We start from the raw sequence: 16,328 nt of genomic DNA, 5'->3' as shown, positions 1-16,328 counted from the left end.
CCCCCCCCCCCCCCCCCCCCCCCCCCCCCATCTGTGCAGCTTGCATGAAGACCTCGCTGGTTCAGACAAGACGAGGCTGGTAACCGCGTGTGAAATAGCTGGGGTCGGGTTGTACGTGGTAATAGACGTATGTGCAAAAATCGTGCGTGCGCATGTTTTTGCATGGAGAATTTAATGCACACAACACAACCGATATTGGCTTTTTGGTGCAGATACTGAGATTGTCATTTTAAAGTTAGTAAATCTATTATTGATACATTAGACAGTTGTTTTTTTCTTTCTTTTTTTTACCATAAATACTTGAGATGAACAATCATTTTTGTGACCAAGACATACAGAGTGGGGACATTTAACAGTAAAAAATAAACTTCTGTCATTTTCTAAACAAGTTGCTGTACAGCAATTGTTACTCATTGGCCAATATATGTCAATATCCATAAATCAGCAATATGCAATTATCGGCTTGGCTTATTCATTAAGTTGTTTAAAATTTAAAAACGTTTAACATTATTAAAACAATGACTGTTTTGATGTTGCCAGCTCATTTGCTTTGTGTGTTACATCTCGGTTAACTGATAAATTCACTTTGGTACAGTCATCACACTTTTAGTTATTTACTAGTTTATTATTTACTTATTATACTGTTCATATTTTTGCAGAGGTGTAATAATTAAAAATCCTATTCGTTCATTCGAGTTCCTTTTGTATCAGTGATATTATACTGTCTTACTGTGTTGTAGTAGACTATTTACATACCAGTATGTTACAATAATTTAGATTTACATGGCTGCAGACCCATTTAATAAGGTGATCATTTATAGTAAGTAGCCTACAAAGATATCTTGGTTATTTATAGCTGTAGTGATACATGCTCAGTTGCCAGCTTATGAATTTTATCATTATATTTAACAACTTTTTAGACTTTGACATCAATTTAATTTCCCACACAGTGCAACTTCCTCTGTTCTCTGAGACCAAGGACTGTAGCACATAGCTACAAATGATTGGCCTTTTTACTTTATTAAAATAGTTGCCGGTTAATTTTCTGTTGCTCGAGTAATAAAGATGCCCTTGTATGAGGATTTTCGATATGGCTGGCAGAAAATTAATTATGTCACCTTTAAGTCCTAGATGTTAACCAGTGTGTATGTGGGGTGTACAACATAACAGGAACTACAAGCTCAGCAGTTACTGAAATCGGCACCTTTCACATCCGAAACATAGTAGAAACATTTTATTGCAGGGCTGTTGACCCTGATTGCATAATTATAATGTCTGTTGGTTTACTCGTTGTCTTTGTGTGTGTGTGTGTGTGTGTGTGTGTGTGTGTGTGTGTGTGTCTCCACATACACATGTATTTCTGTGTGTTGAGGATCAGGGGGGCACTGGTGCAGTTTGGACTGTAATGATGTAACACATGGTTGTATTACTGTGCGGGCTGCCTGTTTGCCTGAAGGCACAGGGAAACATGCTGCGGAGCAGAACTGTATATCCCAGAGTAATTAAGCAGCTCTTCTCTCAAAACGGCCACAAACTGCTGGTGAAGTCAGTAATTTTAGAGGAGAGCTCATAAAAATACACCTGTCTTTGGTAGAGAGAGGGAGAGAAAGTGAAAAAGAGCGCAGGCCAGCGCATCCTGTTGGCTGGAGTAGAAACCGTTATAGATTTCATTTTTGGGGTCCACATAAAGAAAAGTATACATGCTATTCTTTTGTTTTTTTCCAATTCTTTCTGTCATTTTTACGTTTTTGTAGTAATGAGAAAAAGCAAAAAATGGTCCAAACAGAATAATAAAAAAGCCTGAGTACATTGTCTACGCTGCTTTAGTTTACAATATGACTGGAATGAATGTGTCCTTGTAGTAAATGAGTTCAAGAAGTGGTACAAATGCAAGTTTGACACTTAAGAAGCAAATCTAAGTCTGCGTGATCCAGTCAAATCCAACATAAAATAAAAAAACACATTTGTTTTCACACCCCACTGGATTTTCCATCTTTCCATCTCTGTCCTGATAGTGTTTTTCAGTCTAAAAAGAGCCCTTTTCTGTCGCACGTTCAGTGGAAAGATAAATGCTCCATGGCCAAAAAAAGAGGGCAGAAAAATATTAGGAAGGTCACATACAAAGGCACAAAGTGGCTTTATCTTGAACACATCACCTGATTTGTCTGCAAACATTGCAAATCCACCCTGTTTTCCCGCTGTAGCAGCCATGAGCCGGCAGATAAGACAGCAAAGGGTGAGAGGTCTGCGTTATCTGAGAGCGTCGTTTCCAGCCGCCAAATCTCAGGTGCGAGAGTTCAGCTGCCTTTTATTTGAAGCAGGAATGTGTGGTAGCAAAAAGCCGCGCTGAGGTTAACAGGATTGTTTGGAGCAATGGAAACTCTGTGAGCATGACATCATCTAAGAGCTCGCAGGAATGGAATGGAATGGAAAGGAATGGAAAGGAAAGGAAAGGAAAGGACAGGAAATCTCCTCCCAGGGAGAAAATGGAGGGATTTGAAAGAGAAACGCTGGGTAGGACTGTTGCGTTGGAGTAAACAGCGGGGTGGTCGACTGTACACAGTGTGAAATATTATCACTCAGTGTGCAGGGGATAATGCCCGTCAAAGAGTAACCGCTTGGTTTATGTTGTCAAACCACTTGCCAGGTAAAGCTATGGAAATCTAACAGCAATTGGACCTCTGGGGGTTCTCTAGCAGTGTTTAGTTTGGCTTTTGTGGGCAGAGTCTATGTGGCCAACGTTGACTTTCTTTTGAATTTGTCTTCCTATTTGTGCTTTAATTCATGGGTGAAACACAACAGTCATCCAGTTTATGATACCGCCTCAGAGCCAACACGTGAACCTGACTGAACCTGACCATGGTCATTTTTTCTTACACTATTATTTCTCTCTCATCTGAACTGTAAAATCTATCAGAGTAGTTCTGAATGAAGGCTTGCCGTATTAATTTAGTTATCTTTATTGCAGTGCGAGCTTTCATCACTCTGCATTCAGTTTATTAATCTCTCCCTCCGCCACGCTCATTGGCTTACTGGCTAACAATCACACGTCTGATATTGTAGTTAAATGAAATTCCTTGTGGTCCTTTTTTCACAATATTTTGAGCTACAGTATCTCGCCTGAAGTGAGCTGGAAAATGTCTCCAGCTGCCAGGATTTGTGAGCAGTAGGGGGTTTGGACAGACTGCAGATATATGGTTGCAGAATTGGATATGGCCGCCATTACATTAATGTTTTTTTTTTTACATTGATAAAGAATCGATTGACAAGTCCTAATGAGCAGGTCCAAATAATCTATTTCTTGGGAGGACTTCTGAACTCTTGATGCAATATGTAGGGCTAATACAGAGTTTTTCTGTCTAAGCCCCAACCCTGGGGATCGTCCACCTCTTCTCCACAGCTCGGGGTATTCTTCAGAAAGACCCTGAACCCCAGTTACTCCCCATGGTTGGGCAAGTGGCTTCCAATTTAAACTGGATCAGTCACATGATCCAACCCTAACTAAGCTCAATGTCTGATACTGATCCAGTGGTTGAATCTGTGCATTTCTGGCCTTTCAGAGACCTTCAGCTGCTCCCGGACACAGACATTATTTTCTTTGTGGAGCTTAATGTTGAGCTCCAGTTTTGTTTGGCCTTCTCTGCCTTTCAAAAGAGCAGAGTTCAGGATTTAGTGGCATCCTAGCGGTGCGGTTGCAGATTGTAACCAACTGAATATCTCTCCGCTTACCCCTTCCTTTCCAAGCGTGTAGGAGAGAGTACTAAAACTGTGAAATGTCCTGGGCTACTGTAGAAACATGGCAGTGCCACATGGCACACTATGTGGATATGGAGGGCTCATTCTAAGCTAACTAAGACAACTATTCATAGTTTTGTGTGATTTTACACTAATGAAAACATTTATATCATATTCCATTTCTGCCAATAAATCCCTCTAAATCCTACACACTGCTTCTTTTAAAGTTCCAATATGTAATACTGAAAGCTAGTGTAAAATAGTTACTGTAGTACAAATTCAAAATACTGGACGTTTGTGTCCCCCCCCTCCCCAGACTCAAAGTTCACATTGGTTGCCAGAGACCGCAGCATCCAACAGTGTTGCTAGATGCGTGTCTCACATAGCCAGACATAACTCCACAGCATAGCGGAGTAGCTAACGTTAGATGCTGCAAATCCCCAGCAAAGGTTTTCACAAAGAACCTAAGAAGTGGTTCTTTAAGTGTGATCGCTGTTAATTTGTCCACAGCTCCCACTAAGGTGCCAGCGATGCTCTACCTGCCTGCTCAAAAGGCTTGAGTTTAGGTGCACAGGCATCTAAAAGCTCAGGGAATGTGCCCTCTCAGAAATCTTGGACTCCTGGGCACAGAAGTAGTTTGGGTTTTTGAGCAATGATATGAGCAATGATATGAGCAATGAAATAAAGAAAGGAGAGAGGACGTGAGGTAGTGTGAGGAGGTTTCCTCACACTACCTCACGTCCTCTCTCCTTTCTTTTCTCGGGTCAAATCCTGTGAACCTTATGTTCTACCTGAATGCTCAAGACCTTATTCTCCCTCACAAAACCACCTCAAGCCTTTTCTTTCCTGACCTGCCTCTCAGAGCAGAAGTCCTTTTCTTTTATAAGCAGCAAGATTGCTCAGAGTCTCATGGCTGCCTTATGGCCGCCCTCCTCAGCCCTGCACTTGTAAACCAGCCTGTAGGTTGAATTATTATCTTTGGATCAACATTTTGTTCATTTGTGGGTTCATCTGATCCTGTTTCACACTTTGCACTTCATTTTCGTGGTCAAATAAACGTAAATTGGTACATTCAGTATGTTTGTTGTTGTGCTAATACCTTGGAACACGCCGATAAGATGGCAATTCTTTCTCATTGCTGAGCCGATTACAGCCATCTGTGCTTCATTACTCATTGATTACTGCCTCTCTGGACTTGTCAGAAAAGGTATTGGTATGTATGCAGAGGGAGTTATATAACTTTTTTAAATAAATACCAGTAGGTGGATGATAGGGGTCAGGGTAAAGATGCACCTATTACAGGCCTTCTGAGACTCATTCCTTCTTCTCTAAGGATCTCCATTGAACTTATTCACCCATGTTCTCTTTGCTCCATGTAAATACAAACACGGGCTCGATTTTGAAAAAAGCAATTGCATCGTCCTGCCCACTTGACCCTATTTTGTGTTTTTCTTTCATCCCCCACTGCACCCACTGCTCTGCCTTCCATGTTTCTGCCAACTGGTGCGCTCTTCACCAGTCGGTCCATCATGGTCACCCAGGGAATTTGGGGTCTGCTGGGGTCTGAAGTGAAGTTATTCTTACCCTAAGAGTAACCACACCACATTTCAGTGCGCTCATTGTTAGCTTCAAGCCACTGCACATCTTGGAGCCACTTTTCCGAAAAACGTCTTTTCGTCGGCTCTGGCTCCGGCAGCAAGCAACATGTCATGGGTAAGGTTGGATGAGAAGATCGGTCCTGTACGCAAAGGTGCGATAACAAGTGACATTGCTCATTCGTGATTTTTGTCACGCATGTGTACCTGCGTACCAGTTATGTGCACCCCCTGCTCTTAGGGATTTGTCTTATGTTTTCAGTAAGGCATAATAGTCTGAAAGAGTTGTGACCTTCCAGTAGACACATGGTAAAAGAGAACAAACGCCAGATGTGAAAAGGAAAACCTCTAAACAACTATCATTCTAAATTGTCGTATCATCAGACCGCTTTGTGTTTTGCTACACTTTCCCCGTGCAGCTGAAACTGCTGTTTCACATGTGTTTTTTCTGTGGCTGGACTGTGTCTGTGTGTGTGTGTGTGTGTCTGTGTCTGTGTGTGTGTGAGTGACGCCGATATTTCACATGTCTGTGCTACAGAGCAGGCACTACGCTGACTCTCTGGTGGGACATTAACCTGCTCAGCGTATCCTTCCTGAGTCTGCTCAAACAACTCGCGCACGGAGAATGAATATCTGATCATAATGAACAGACAGGAAGTTCTCTCTGTGTGTGTGTATGTGTGTGTGTGTGTGTGTGTGTGTGTGTGAGTGTGTGTGAGGTTGTAATATACTTATGTTCCTGTGCATGTGTACAAGTGTACTTGTATAGGATTGGGTGTCAAGTGTTGTGAGTGTGTGATATGATGACGTGTGTGCTGGTGCACCTGTGCGTTTTATGCGCATTACAGTATTAACTATCTATGGCTGTACGTGGGTGTGCATGTCCTTGTATCCTTTTACCTGTACTTTTTTATTTATTTAAATAAGGTTTACATGTTTTATCTTCAGGCTTCTAAAATACTGGGATGTTTTTTTCAAAGGAGGAAATAAGTTAAACTGATTTTTTTACCCCAAACTAGCGAGGAGCTCTTAATATGTTTTTTTCTGAACAGAATGTTAAAAGAGAAATGGATCGTAAACACCAAGAAATTGTTTTTATAAGCTGCTAATCATCCAGATTCTCTTACACAATCTGTGAAACTGCCGACTGGTGCTACTCAGTACTTTATAGTCACTGGGCTGGGGTACAGATACATTAATTGAGCAGTGCAAGTAGTTCCACGTTTCATCTTTGGATCAAAAAGCATAATAGATATTTTGTATGGTTTATTTTTCACCAATTGTGTCTGGATGCAGTGAACTCAACCCACTCTGGCTCTGCAGCCAGGTTAAAACAAAAAATGATTTTCCATCACAGTCCAGTCCAGGTCTGGTGGACTGTAGGCAGCCATATGGAGAGGGAGCTCTGGAAACATCCCATTACAGTTCATATATCACACATCTGACAGCAGCCATTCTGCCTTGTTTTCATTTCAATCACGAGTGCAGCTGCAGCTTCAGAGCTGCGAGGCTCTGCCATGTTAACCCGCTGAAGGCTGCATGATAGGAGTCGCCAGGGGCACCGCGATGCACTCTGGATGTTGAATGTTTCTGCTTGGTGCTTTTTGTCCATCAACAGCACACACAATGACTCAGCACATTGTGGAGTTGACCAGGTCATTACATATATTTTTATGTTGGAACTGAATATTTTTAGATTCGACCATGTTTTAAGTTACTGTGGATGGACTGAAAGCCAAGGTGGAAAAAAAGTTTTTTCAAGCATTGTTGGCCTCCCCTATGGACGGGATACTGTATCTCTTAGTGCATGACACAAAGGGGATTGAAAGTTCAGCCGAATGCAGCATAAACAAAAGGTTTTTTGCTTCTTAGTTAACAACAAATGTCTATTGTAAAACATAATGCCTTTCAGGACTCAGAACTCTAAGGGTTTGCAAGAACTTTGGTCTTGTCAGGCAGAAGATTTAGAATTGACACCATGTTGAGACCCTAGAAGTCTGCATTAAACAGAGAACTCTAATTATAGTATTTTTTGTATTGGCAATTCAACCATATTTCATTTGGGATTAAGGGAATTTGAATATTACAGTATATTAGACTTGAAATGCCTTTTAAATGTCTAATTTGAATTTTCATTTTAAAATGTGGAAACAACTTTGGTGTTTTTAGATCCAGGGCAACATAATAAAACCATGTTTTCTCAAGCTTTAGTCATTTTTCTTCCTGCACAATGCAGTAAGATTAAAACAGAACTGAAACAATGGTTTTTAGGTATTCATGTACAAGATAGTTGAGCAGGCCTGTCATCGTTTCACATGTTGGAATAACGGAATGTTAGTACCAGATGCTTCTACTGAGTAGAGCACGTCCACTTGAATAATCAGTTTCAGCAGCTAGAACAAAAACGTCCACACACTAATTCATCTGTTTCTGCTGTTTGGGTTTCTTGACAGCCTGACATTGTCAGACAGCTAGCCAGCTTACATCGGCTACCTGAACACATGCATGGACAGACACCGGCTTCATGTCTTGTGAAAGATATGATGCCTCATCAACAGCTACAAAGCAAGAGTCTGTCCCTCGCGTAGGTAATAGATAGCCTGAGCCAGCTCACCACCTGCAGTCCTGTAAACTGTGTGCAAACAGTGCATCTATTCTCGTGACAGTTTACGGGACTGTTGTGACTCCAGTCACCTAATACAGTCAGCTTTATTCTGTTTTATTGCTTTTGGCTGGCTTGATTTTATTTATTTTATTTTTACGATATAGAAATGTTACACTTACACTCAATGGAATTAATTTGATACATCCAGTCCTACGTTGATCTTTACCATTAGTGGGATGAAAAAAACATAGAAGTTTGGCCAAAGTGTGGCGAAAAGCACAGCCGGTATCCTGAAGAATGATGTCCATATTGGACGATTCTGAACCTCACGATTTACATCCAATGCCAACATGCAGAAAGGGGTGTGCCGGTTATGGAGCAAAGCAGAAAGTGGAGGTCTGGGTGGGGATGGCTGTGGAGTACTTTCATTTAGGAGACTAAAGTGTGCGTCCCTTCACAAACCTGCAGTTAACATTTGCCTTCTTATAAGCCTTAATCACAATCCCTCCCTAACTTCGACCCAGTGTAGTCCTACACATCTTTTACTTTACTAACTAAGACCTTTCCTCTTAACCGTAACCACACAAACGTTGTCATTCGCAGGTACTGTAGAAAGGGAGAATATTAAGAACGTTGGTATGTGGCCCAGTGAGCTCAGTTCGTAGTATGTTGGTATTAGACTTATTCTTTTGCAGAATTGCCCAATATTGATGCTTTTGTCTGGCAAATAGTGTTATCATGAGTCTTAATGACCTAAGTGAACTTTGAATCTTACATGCTACCATCTTAAAGTTATTTAGAAGAAGTGTTGGACAGTGAAAGAGCTGTCTCCCCTGAATGAGTAAAGCTCAACAAAGAGTCAGAGAAAATCTATAAAAAGTGTCCGTGGCTTTTTGTTTTACCACTCTTAACAAAGTACCTACTACCCAAAACAAAGTGAGTGTGAGTCGATCTGCTGAGATCTCTACTTTGGGAGCCGCTGCCGTCTGGCTGTAGTGCTTATTTGTAGACGATCAAACCCGCTTCCTTCCACTATGTAATCTGTCCCACATGGATTTCCTACAGAGTCCATTAAAATGCAGTGCAGTGGGACTGAATGAGGAGAGATGGGAACAGAGAAAAATAGGTGCCCTTCTTTTGCTTCAACATGCGGCTTTGATAAAAACTTCTGTCATGTTTTGGTTGGTTTGAGTGAATTGTGATTTGCAAGGTTCCTGCCAAGTCTTTCAATCCCAATCCGTCTCCAAGATAGACGCAATGCAACTTTCTACATTTATAATCTTCCATCTGGTTTTCCTCCAATGAATTAAGACTTTTAGCCATCATGTTTAAATTGCAGTGAGTGGATTTACCAGGAGCAGCAGGTTGTATGATGACTTTATCCAGTAAGTTCCAGTAGAAGCCAAATGTCAGTGTGATGTTTACTTTGAGTCTTAGTGACTACACTACCCACAAACCTTAGTAAACCTGATGGAAAGGTTAATTTTACCAGACTGTAAAAAAAAAAACATTGAATAAAATTGATAAATGTTGCGTCACTTTCTGCTGGTTTCAGTCTAAACCAGATTCCCAACTGGTGGCTCGGGACCCAAAAGTGGGACGTGGACCCTTTCTGGGTGGGTCCTGGACAGCTGGCCAATGAAAAAAAAAATCAATGTTTAATATGAATTTGATTTTGGACATGCCTTTTTATTTTGAAAAAAGCATCTTTTGACGGACATGTGTCCGATATGTGCTGAAATCTAGGGCCGTAGCCATGGTGACCAACATTTGGTCAACGTTCAGGTTTAAGTTTTTTTGGAAGCAAGATGGTAAAACGTAAATATGATCCAGAGTATTTAAAGTGTGGATTATTGTACATTGAGGATAAAACGAACGTCTCATTTTGTGGCATTAATTATTATTTGCAGTTAATTTATTTATTTTACGCACATATGTCCCTGCAGCAGTCCTGTTCCTCCTCAGTTTCATATTAATGTGCTCTGAAATGCACTTTACACATGTAAATATGGGTATCTTTTTAAAGATGACACACATGTGTTTTTGAAAGATATTTTTTGAAAAATGAATTTGCTTGTTTTGTATTCTACAAAAGTGGTTCGCGATTTAAAGACCAAGGGACAATGTGGGTCACAGGGTTAGAACCCCTGGACTAACCAACCCTTGTATGACTATATTTATGTATACATGTATAATACCACGTGTTGCTTTTGTGTCCTAATCTTTTGCCAGTGTAGTTTTGTTTAAGAAAAGATGCTTGATTGCCTTATTACATTACATGTAATGTGTGTGTGTGTGTGTGCGTGTGTGTGTGTTTTCTCTGGCATTGTAGGAAGTATTCAGATCCTTTACTTTAACTAGCAATACTGGGCTGTAAAAATATTAAATTGATAAATGTTTTAATATTTTTCTCTGAAATGTAATGAAGTAGAAGTATCATCAAATAGAAACACTTAAGTAATGTACAAGTTCCACAAAATGTCACTTATGTGCAGTACTTGAGTAAAAGTTCATTGTTACAATTTACCAATGATCTGAATACTCTGGATACTATTCAAAGTCTGGCAACAGTAAAAAGAAATGGAGGTACTTTAAGGATCAGGGCCACTAAAAAACACCCTTGATAAGTTTTTTTTTTTTTTTAATCTTTGAGGAGGCAGTTGTCAGGTAGTGTGAGTTAGAAATGCAGAGCAAGGTCTCTGGTCTCTGGTCTCTGGTCTCTCTCTCTCTCTCTGTCTCTCTCTGTCTCTCTCAGAGGAAAACAGCTGCCATGTCCAGGAGGAAATGTTGATTTTCTTTCTTTTCCCATCAGGCTGTTTTGTCTGTGATGGACAGCGGTCTGCTTTTGGCTTGGGCTGCGATGTAGGATGCAGTTTATGGGCCAGAACGCCCCCCCCGCCCCCCGACCCCTTGCTCTTCCACATGCCGGTGACCCTTTTGACCCCATCGTAAGAGCATCATGGGAGAAGACCTGCTCCTTAACCCCTGAGCCCAATATCTATATCACCCTGAGACTGAAGGCGCTCACTGTTTTCTTTCAATTAGGGAGTCACTTTCACCTTGGCATTCACCGGTCGAACATAAAACCTGTTTTCTTTTAAGGTTGTGCTAATCCATCTCACTTTTGCTCAATGTAACATTTTGCAGTGTACTAGTTTGAGTAGGTGCATTCTTCTGTAGTCGGCCCAACATTAAAAGCTGCTCATACTGAGGACGAGTATCCGATCAAAAGTGCTTTAATATTCACATCATACCATATGAACATGACAGGTCAGATATAGAGGTTTTCAAATTAAAGTGATGTAATACTGTAATAAATCTAAGTGAAGGAAACATTTTTACTGTATTTTAGGAAATGTTAGGAGGCTCCTAAAGTCAGAGTGAGCCTTCTGTCGGGGATTAATCAGGCCGTTAGGGAAACAATCTATATAATCAAATGGTTCCACAAATGCAAGAAAAGAAAAAAGTTCATGTTTCAAAAGCTACTGTTCTGTAGGTATAATACGTCACTTATCTATATTAAAAGTGGTACAACTTGAAGATATCTAGAATTGAAACAATTAGTTGATTAGTCAGAGAGGTAATTTTTCTTTTTCTGAGGCAAAAATGCCAACATTTCACTGGTTCAAGCTTCTCAATATGAATTATTGCTGATTTACATGATCATATACTGGAACTATTTTAGTTTGAGCTGTTGACTTGTGCTCTGAGAAATGATAATGGGCTTTTGCTTTTATATTTTTTGTTTTGACTAGTTTCTGATATTTTTTAGACGGAACGATTAATCAGTTAATTGGCAGATTAAATGGTATTGAATTTGAATCTAAATATATTCTCAAAACATTGGTTATTCAATATATTGACAGAGCATTTCATTACATGTCAACCTTTGTTCTCAGATTTGTTCAGATTTTCAGCCTCACCCAGGGAATTGTCGTCTTTTAATGCTTAAACGCCACTTACAGTAACTACACTTACATCTCAGCTTGTATAGCTTTCATTCTGAAGGACTTACTGTATCTGATCCTAACCCTGAAATCCTAACCCTCCCCCCCCCTTTCTCCCTTTCTCTCTCTCTCTCTCTCTCTCTCTTTCTATCTCTCTCTGTGTTGTGCAGGCCTTTGTCTCCCTCTCTCTGCTGTACTGGGCTCTGCAGGGCTTCTCTCAGCTGCTCAGCATCAAGAGGAAGGCCGACTGAGTCGAGACACGGAAAGAATCATCACACACAGTCATAATTGTTGACATAATTCCATAGTAAAACATTTGAATCACCTGAAACATTGTGTACAAACGCATCTGTGTATGGCCTCCATCAACGTCAGCTGTTTTCTATTGAAGACAGAGTTGTTTTTTTAGCTGCTGCTTGATTCACTTTTTAACTGTTCATGTATAAAGTCTGTTTATGGCTGAAGCTTAATCATTTAAATCAGCCAAAGGACATGGCAAGGTGCTTAACAGGTGCTCCATCAACTGAACCATTTATTCTTTCTTAATGTGTTTCTGTTATAACAAAGCTAGTTTACTTTCCCCTTCCGGGATTCGTCAAAGCTGGAAAATTGTATTGTAATTGTTATATTGTTATGTAAATATGTAATTTTACTCCTTTTAGGGTGACTTTTACCATCTGTCTAGGGACTGCAGATAAAAAATAGCCTTTTGGCTAACTCCGGCATATTGACAGACATTTTCATTAATGTGCACTTTCCCTTTAATAAAAAAATCAAATGAAATTAAATTTATCCGGATGTCCTTTACCTTCGATTTCATTGTGTTGGCATTTTAAACTCCGGCGGATTTATAAGGACTATGCTGCTCCTCAGATCTCTGCAGACAGCTAGCAACACTATCTGTCCAACCAAAACAACATGTCAACAAAAAAACTCCTTCCCAAGGCTATTTTGCATAGGCACCGTGGCTCTTTTTTTAAACATTTGTAATTTTTTCCCAAATGTCTCCATTTATGATTTCTATAGAAATGCACACAGGCCAGACAGAAAATAAAGACAAAATGTAACCCTGAATGCAGATTGTTTAGATGTATTCTTCCTCCAGATCTTGTGGGAGTGACAAACAATCCACAGCAGATGGTGCTGTTATCAACTGCCAAAAAGTCTTTTAAATCAACATCTTGTTTGCAAGCTACTCCTGTGTTCAATAAAACTCACATTTGAATATTCATGATGTGTGGTGGTTTTGAGGAGAGCATAGATGTATACAAAGGCTTCAGATCCTTGTCAAATAGGGCTTTCTGATGGCAGAAAGGAGTGAAAAAAAATTAAGGCTACATTACACTTAAACATATAGTGATTTTTTTTTGTTGGATGGATTTTTCAATTTTAATAGGCCTTTTTTAGGTGGCTAAAATTCATTTAGCTGCTGCCCCGATTAACAGCAATTATCTACATTGCTTAGCTTTGGCGTAGGTACTCGTGCCATGCTGACTGTTACCCACTGCAAGTAGTACACTAGGGCCTTATTTTAACAACCTAAGCACACGGCGCGAAGGCCCTATTTTAACGACCTAAGCACACGGCGCGAAGCGCCTGGCCTTTAGGGCGTGTAGAAATCTTTGCTAGTTAACTAAATTTGACGTTAAAAAAAAAGGGTCCGGGCACATGGTTCATAAGTGTTGTACTTTGTGTCTTCATTAATTCTTAGGTGTGTTTTGGGCGTATGCATGCAATAGACCAATCAGCCAGGGTTAGGTAGTTGCTGTTATGATGGCGGATTTGCACTGTAATGTTTTAATCTTTTGCATGCGTGTGTGTGTGTAACGAGCACAGTGTGAGCGCTGTGCACGAGCTTAGTCACTTTACTTCTTCACTGTCAAAAAATTCAATGCTGCGTTATTGACGTTAGACCAGCTTTTTGTTGGTCAATGGCGCAATCACTTTCTGCTGCCGCAAGATAGCAATACGCCAAGAATTCACCTGAACACACCCTTCTTGTAAGACCAGCACGTCCATGGGCTCAAAGATGGGTGCAGGTGAATTTGCTGTTTAAACGCGTGGGCGCAGGGCGGGAAATTTGAATCGTGCATGCGTCCCCTTGCAACAAGTGAAGCCAAGTAGCATACAAGATGATAACGAGAGACTTCTGTAATGTCAATATGTCAGAATTGACCTACTAAACAAAGTTTGTTCACGGCTGGCTACAAGTTAGCGATCAAACACAACAAGGTTGACCTTTTGAGCTAACATAAGCAATTAAACAACCATAGATAGCTAAATCGTTTTTTTAAATGATTCCTATCTTCTGTAATTGTTTGTAATGAGAAAAGTTTATTATTTCATGGATTTCACTGGATTTCATTGAAATTTCCGAATGACATATCATGCTGTAAACCGTTTAAATCTGAGCATGCACAACTCAAATCTGTATTCAACTTGCAGGGGAGTGACAGATCTGGTCTTTTTTCGCGGCGCTGCGCCAGGTGCAAGATAGGGCCATGGGTATGGAAAAGTACAGCATACAACCCCACTTTAAAAAAAAAAAGTGGAACTATCCCTTTAAAAGCCGGCAACCGTTTAACGGAACACCTGCTGTGGCATCCATGATAAGGGTGTGGCCAGAGTCACCCCAGAGTCAGAGCCATAGACCGTTACGGTCTATGGTCAGAGCTAAACCCATGAGGGGTTCACAGAGGATGCGTCTCTCTTTTTTGTTAACACATTATTGTTTCTGCTTTTGACTTTAAATTATTTTCTGCAACACACTCCAATCCTTTTAGAGAAACTTCTCACCCATAGAAAACAGCAGAGGCTAATCTCTGCTATCCAAGCTAATGCTAACAGCTAGTAGCAGGTCAGTCTTTCCTTCTTCCACTGTATACAAAGAAAAAATTGAGTAAAAGTTGGTAGCCCAACTTTCTCTCAACAGACAATACCATTAAACAACATCACGATGTGAGTATCATGATTGGAATTACATTTCTGGTAAGTTTGTTTCTTTTTGTGTTCAGCTAGCAGCACTTGCTAACGTCATTAGCTATACATGCTAATGAACCGACCAGAGGCTGATTATGTGTTTGCCTGGTGACAGTCAAATGTAAAATCTGTCTGATGGTTTCTGTATCATAAATAGCAAGAGCTCACTGTGATTCATTGTGGATTTGACCTTTCCAAACTCATGATTTTGGTAGGGGAAATTGGGCCTTTTGAATAGAAAAGTTAATGTAGAAAAGCATGATTAAACCACTACTCTAAATTGATGAAAAAAAAACGTAATTGCAGGTCAAAAAAGGATGCTTCCGACTCATCTGCTCCTCATGGCTTCCGGCACCATAAAGGGAAATGCAGTAGCAGCTTTGTGCTCAGTGTAATTCAGGTAAAGGCATGAAGACCCGAAACTTTGGGAGACATTAGTTCTTCGAATAGAAAATTAAAGGAGCAGTATGTTGGATTTAGGAGGATTTATTGCCTATTATTATTATTATTATTATTATTATTATTATTATTATTGGCTTATTGTCAGTTGATGTCATTTACATACATAGTGACCGGAACTCAACTTGGGGCCATATAGTATAGCATGTTTATGTTTACAAATGTGAAAAGGTCCGGGGGTCATGTGACCTGACTATTTATGCCGCCATTTTGGCAGGAAAGTAAGTGGCAAAAAAATGTCTAAATCCTAAAGCTCAGAAAAACAGACCTGTTTTCAGCTTTGCTGAATGCATTCATCAGATCATTTTAAATAATGTATTAAGTGAATTCAATTCCATGTAAAGTGTCAAATCATAACAGAAGTTATTCTGTACTCTTTACATATAGAGTAGGTCACACACACACTCTATATTATATATATTATATAAGACTCAACATTTCCCCCCAAAAGCATGCATTTGGTGTAAAAGCGGTGAAGAAAAACATTGTTTAACGGGCACAAAGCTTAGACAGAAACTGATTCCTGGTGGACGGCCATCTGCCACGACCAGTTGGGGTCTGTTTAGGGATCTGTCAGTTTTTTTTTTTTTTCTGGTTTGGTGGTTTAACCCACCTGCTTTTCTAAACCACTAACCCTGATCCTTGCCCACAGAGCTGGTAGCTCTAAGGAAAGCTAGTCGGACCCTCTGTTCTGGCTGACTGAAGGTCAACGGCTTCAGACAGGGCGGCCTCCAAAGACCAACTGCTTTTGCAGCGCCCGGTCTCCACCTTCAGACAGGGCGGCCTCCAAAGACCAACTGCTTTCGCGGCGCCCGGTCTCTGCCTTCAGACAGGGCGGCCTCCAAAGACCAACTGCTTTTGCAGCGCCCGGTCTCCACCTTCAGACAGGGCGGCCTTTCAAAGACCAACTGCTTTCGCAGCGCCCGGAATGCAATTGGTCCAGACAGCTAGCTAGACCACATGTCATTTAAACAGGCCTTGCCGCACTGTAGCTAAGTTCGGTCTCGT

The 16,328-nt window shown here is 40.6% G+C and overlaps 1 protein-coding gene across 1 annotated transcript in view; it reads left to right on the top strand.

The window, feature by feature from the left end:
* agmo (alkylglycerol monooxygenase) overlaps positions 1-12,656 on the top strand; it is a 49,885-nt gene extending 37,229 nt beyond the window's left edge. The window contains exon 13 of the mRNA XM_034873566.1: positions 12,053-12,656. Coding sequence (XP_034729457.1) covers positions 12,053-12,133 — 81 coding nt within the window. The 3' untranslated portion in view covers positions 12,134-12,656. The remainder of the gene's footprint in view (positions 1-12,052) is intronic.
* The last annotated feature ends 3,672 nt before the right edge of the window (positions 12,657-16,328 follow it).

The sequence above is a fragment of the Etheostoma cragini genome, chromosome 6, assembly GCF_013103735.1.
Source record: "Etheostoma cragini isolate CJK2018 chromosome 6, CSU_Ecrag_1.0, whole genome shotgun sequence".
Classification (NCBI taxonomy): Eukaryota; Metazoa; Chordata; class Actinopteri; order Perciformes; family Percidae; genus Etheostoma; species Etheostoma cragini.
The sequence above is the reverse complement of the archived record's forward strand: the minus strand, read 5'-3'. Positions and strand labels throughout refer to the sequence as shown.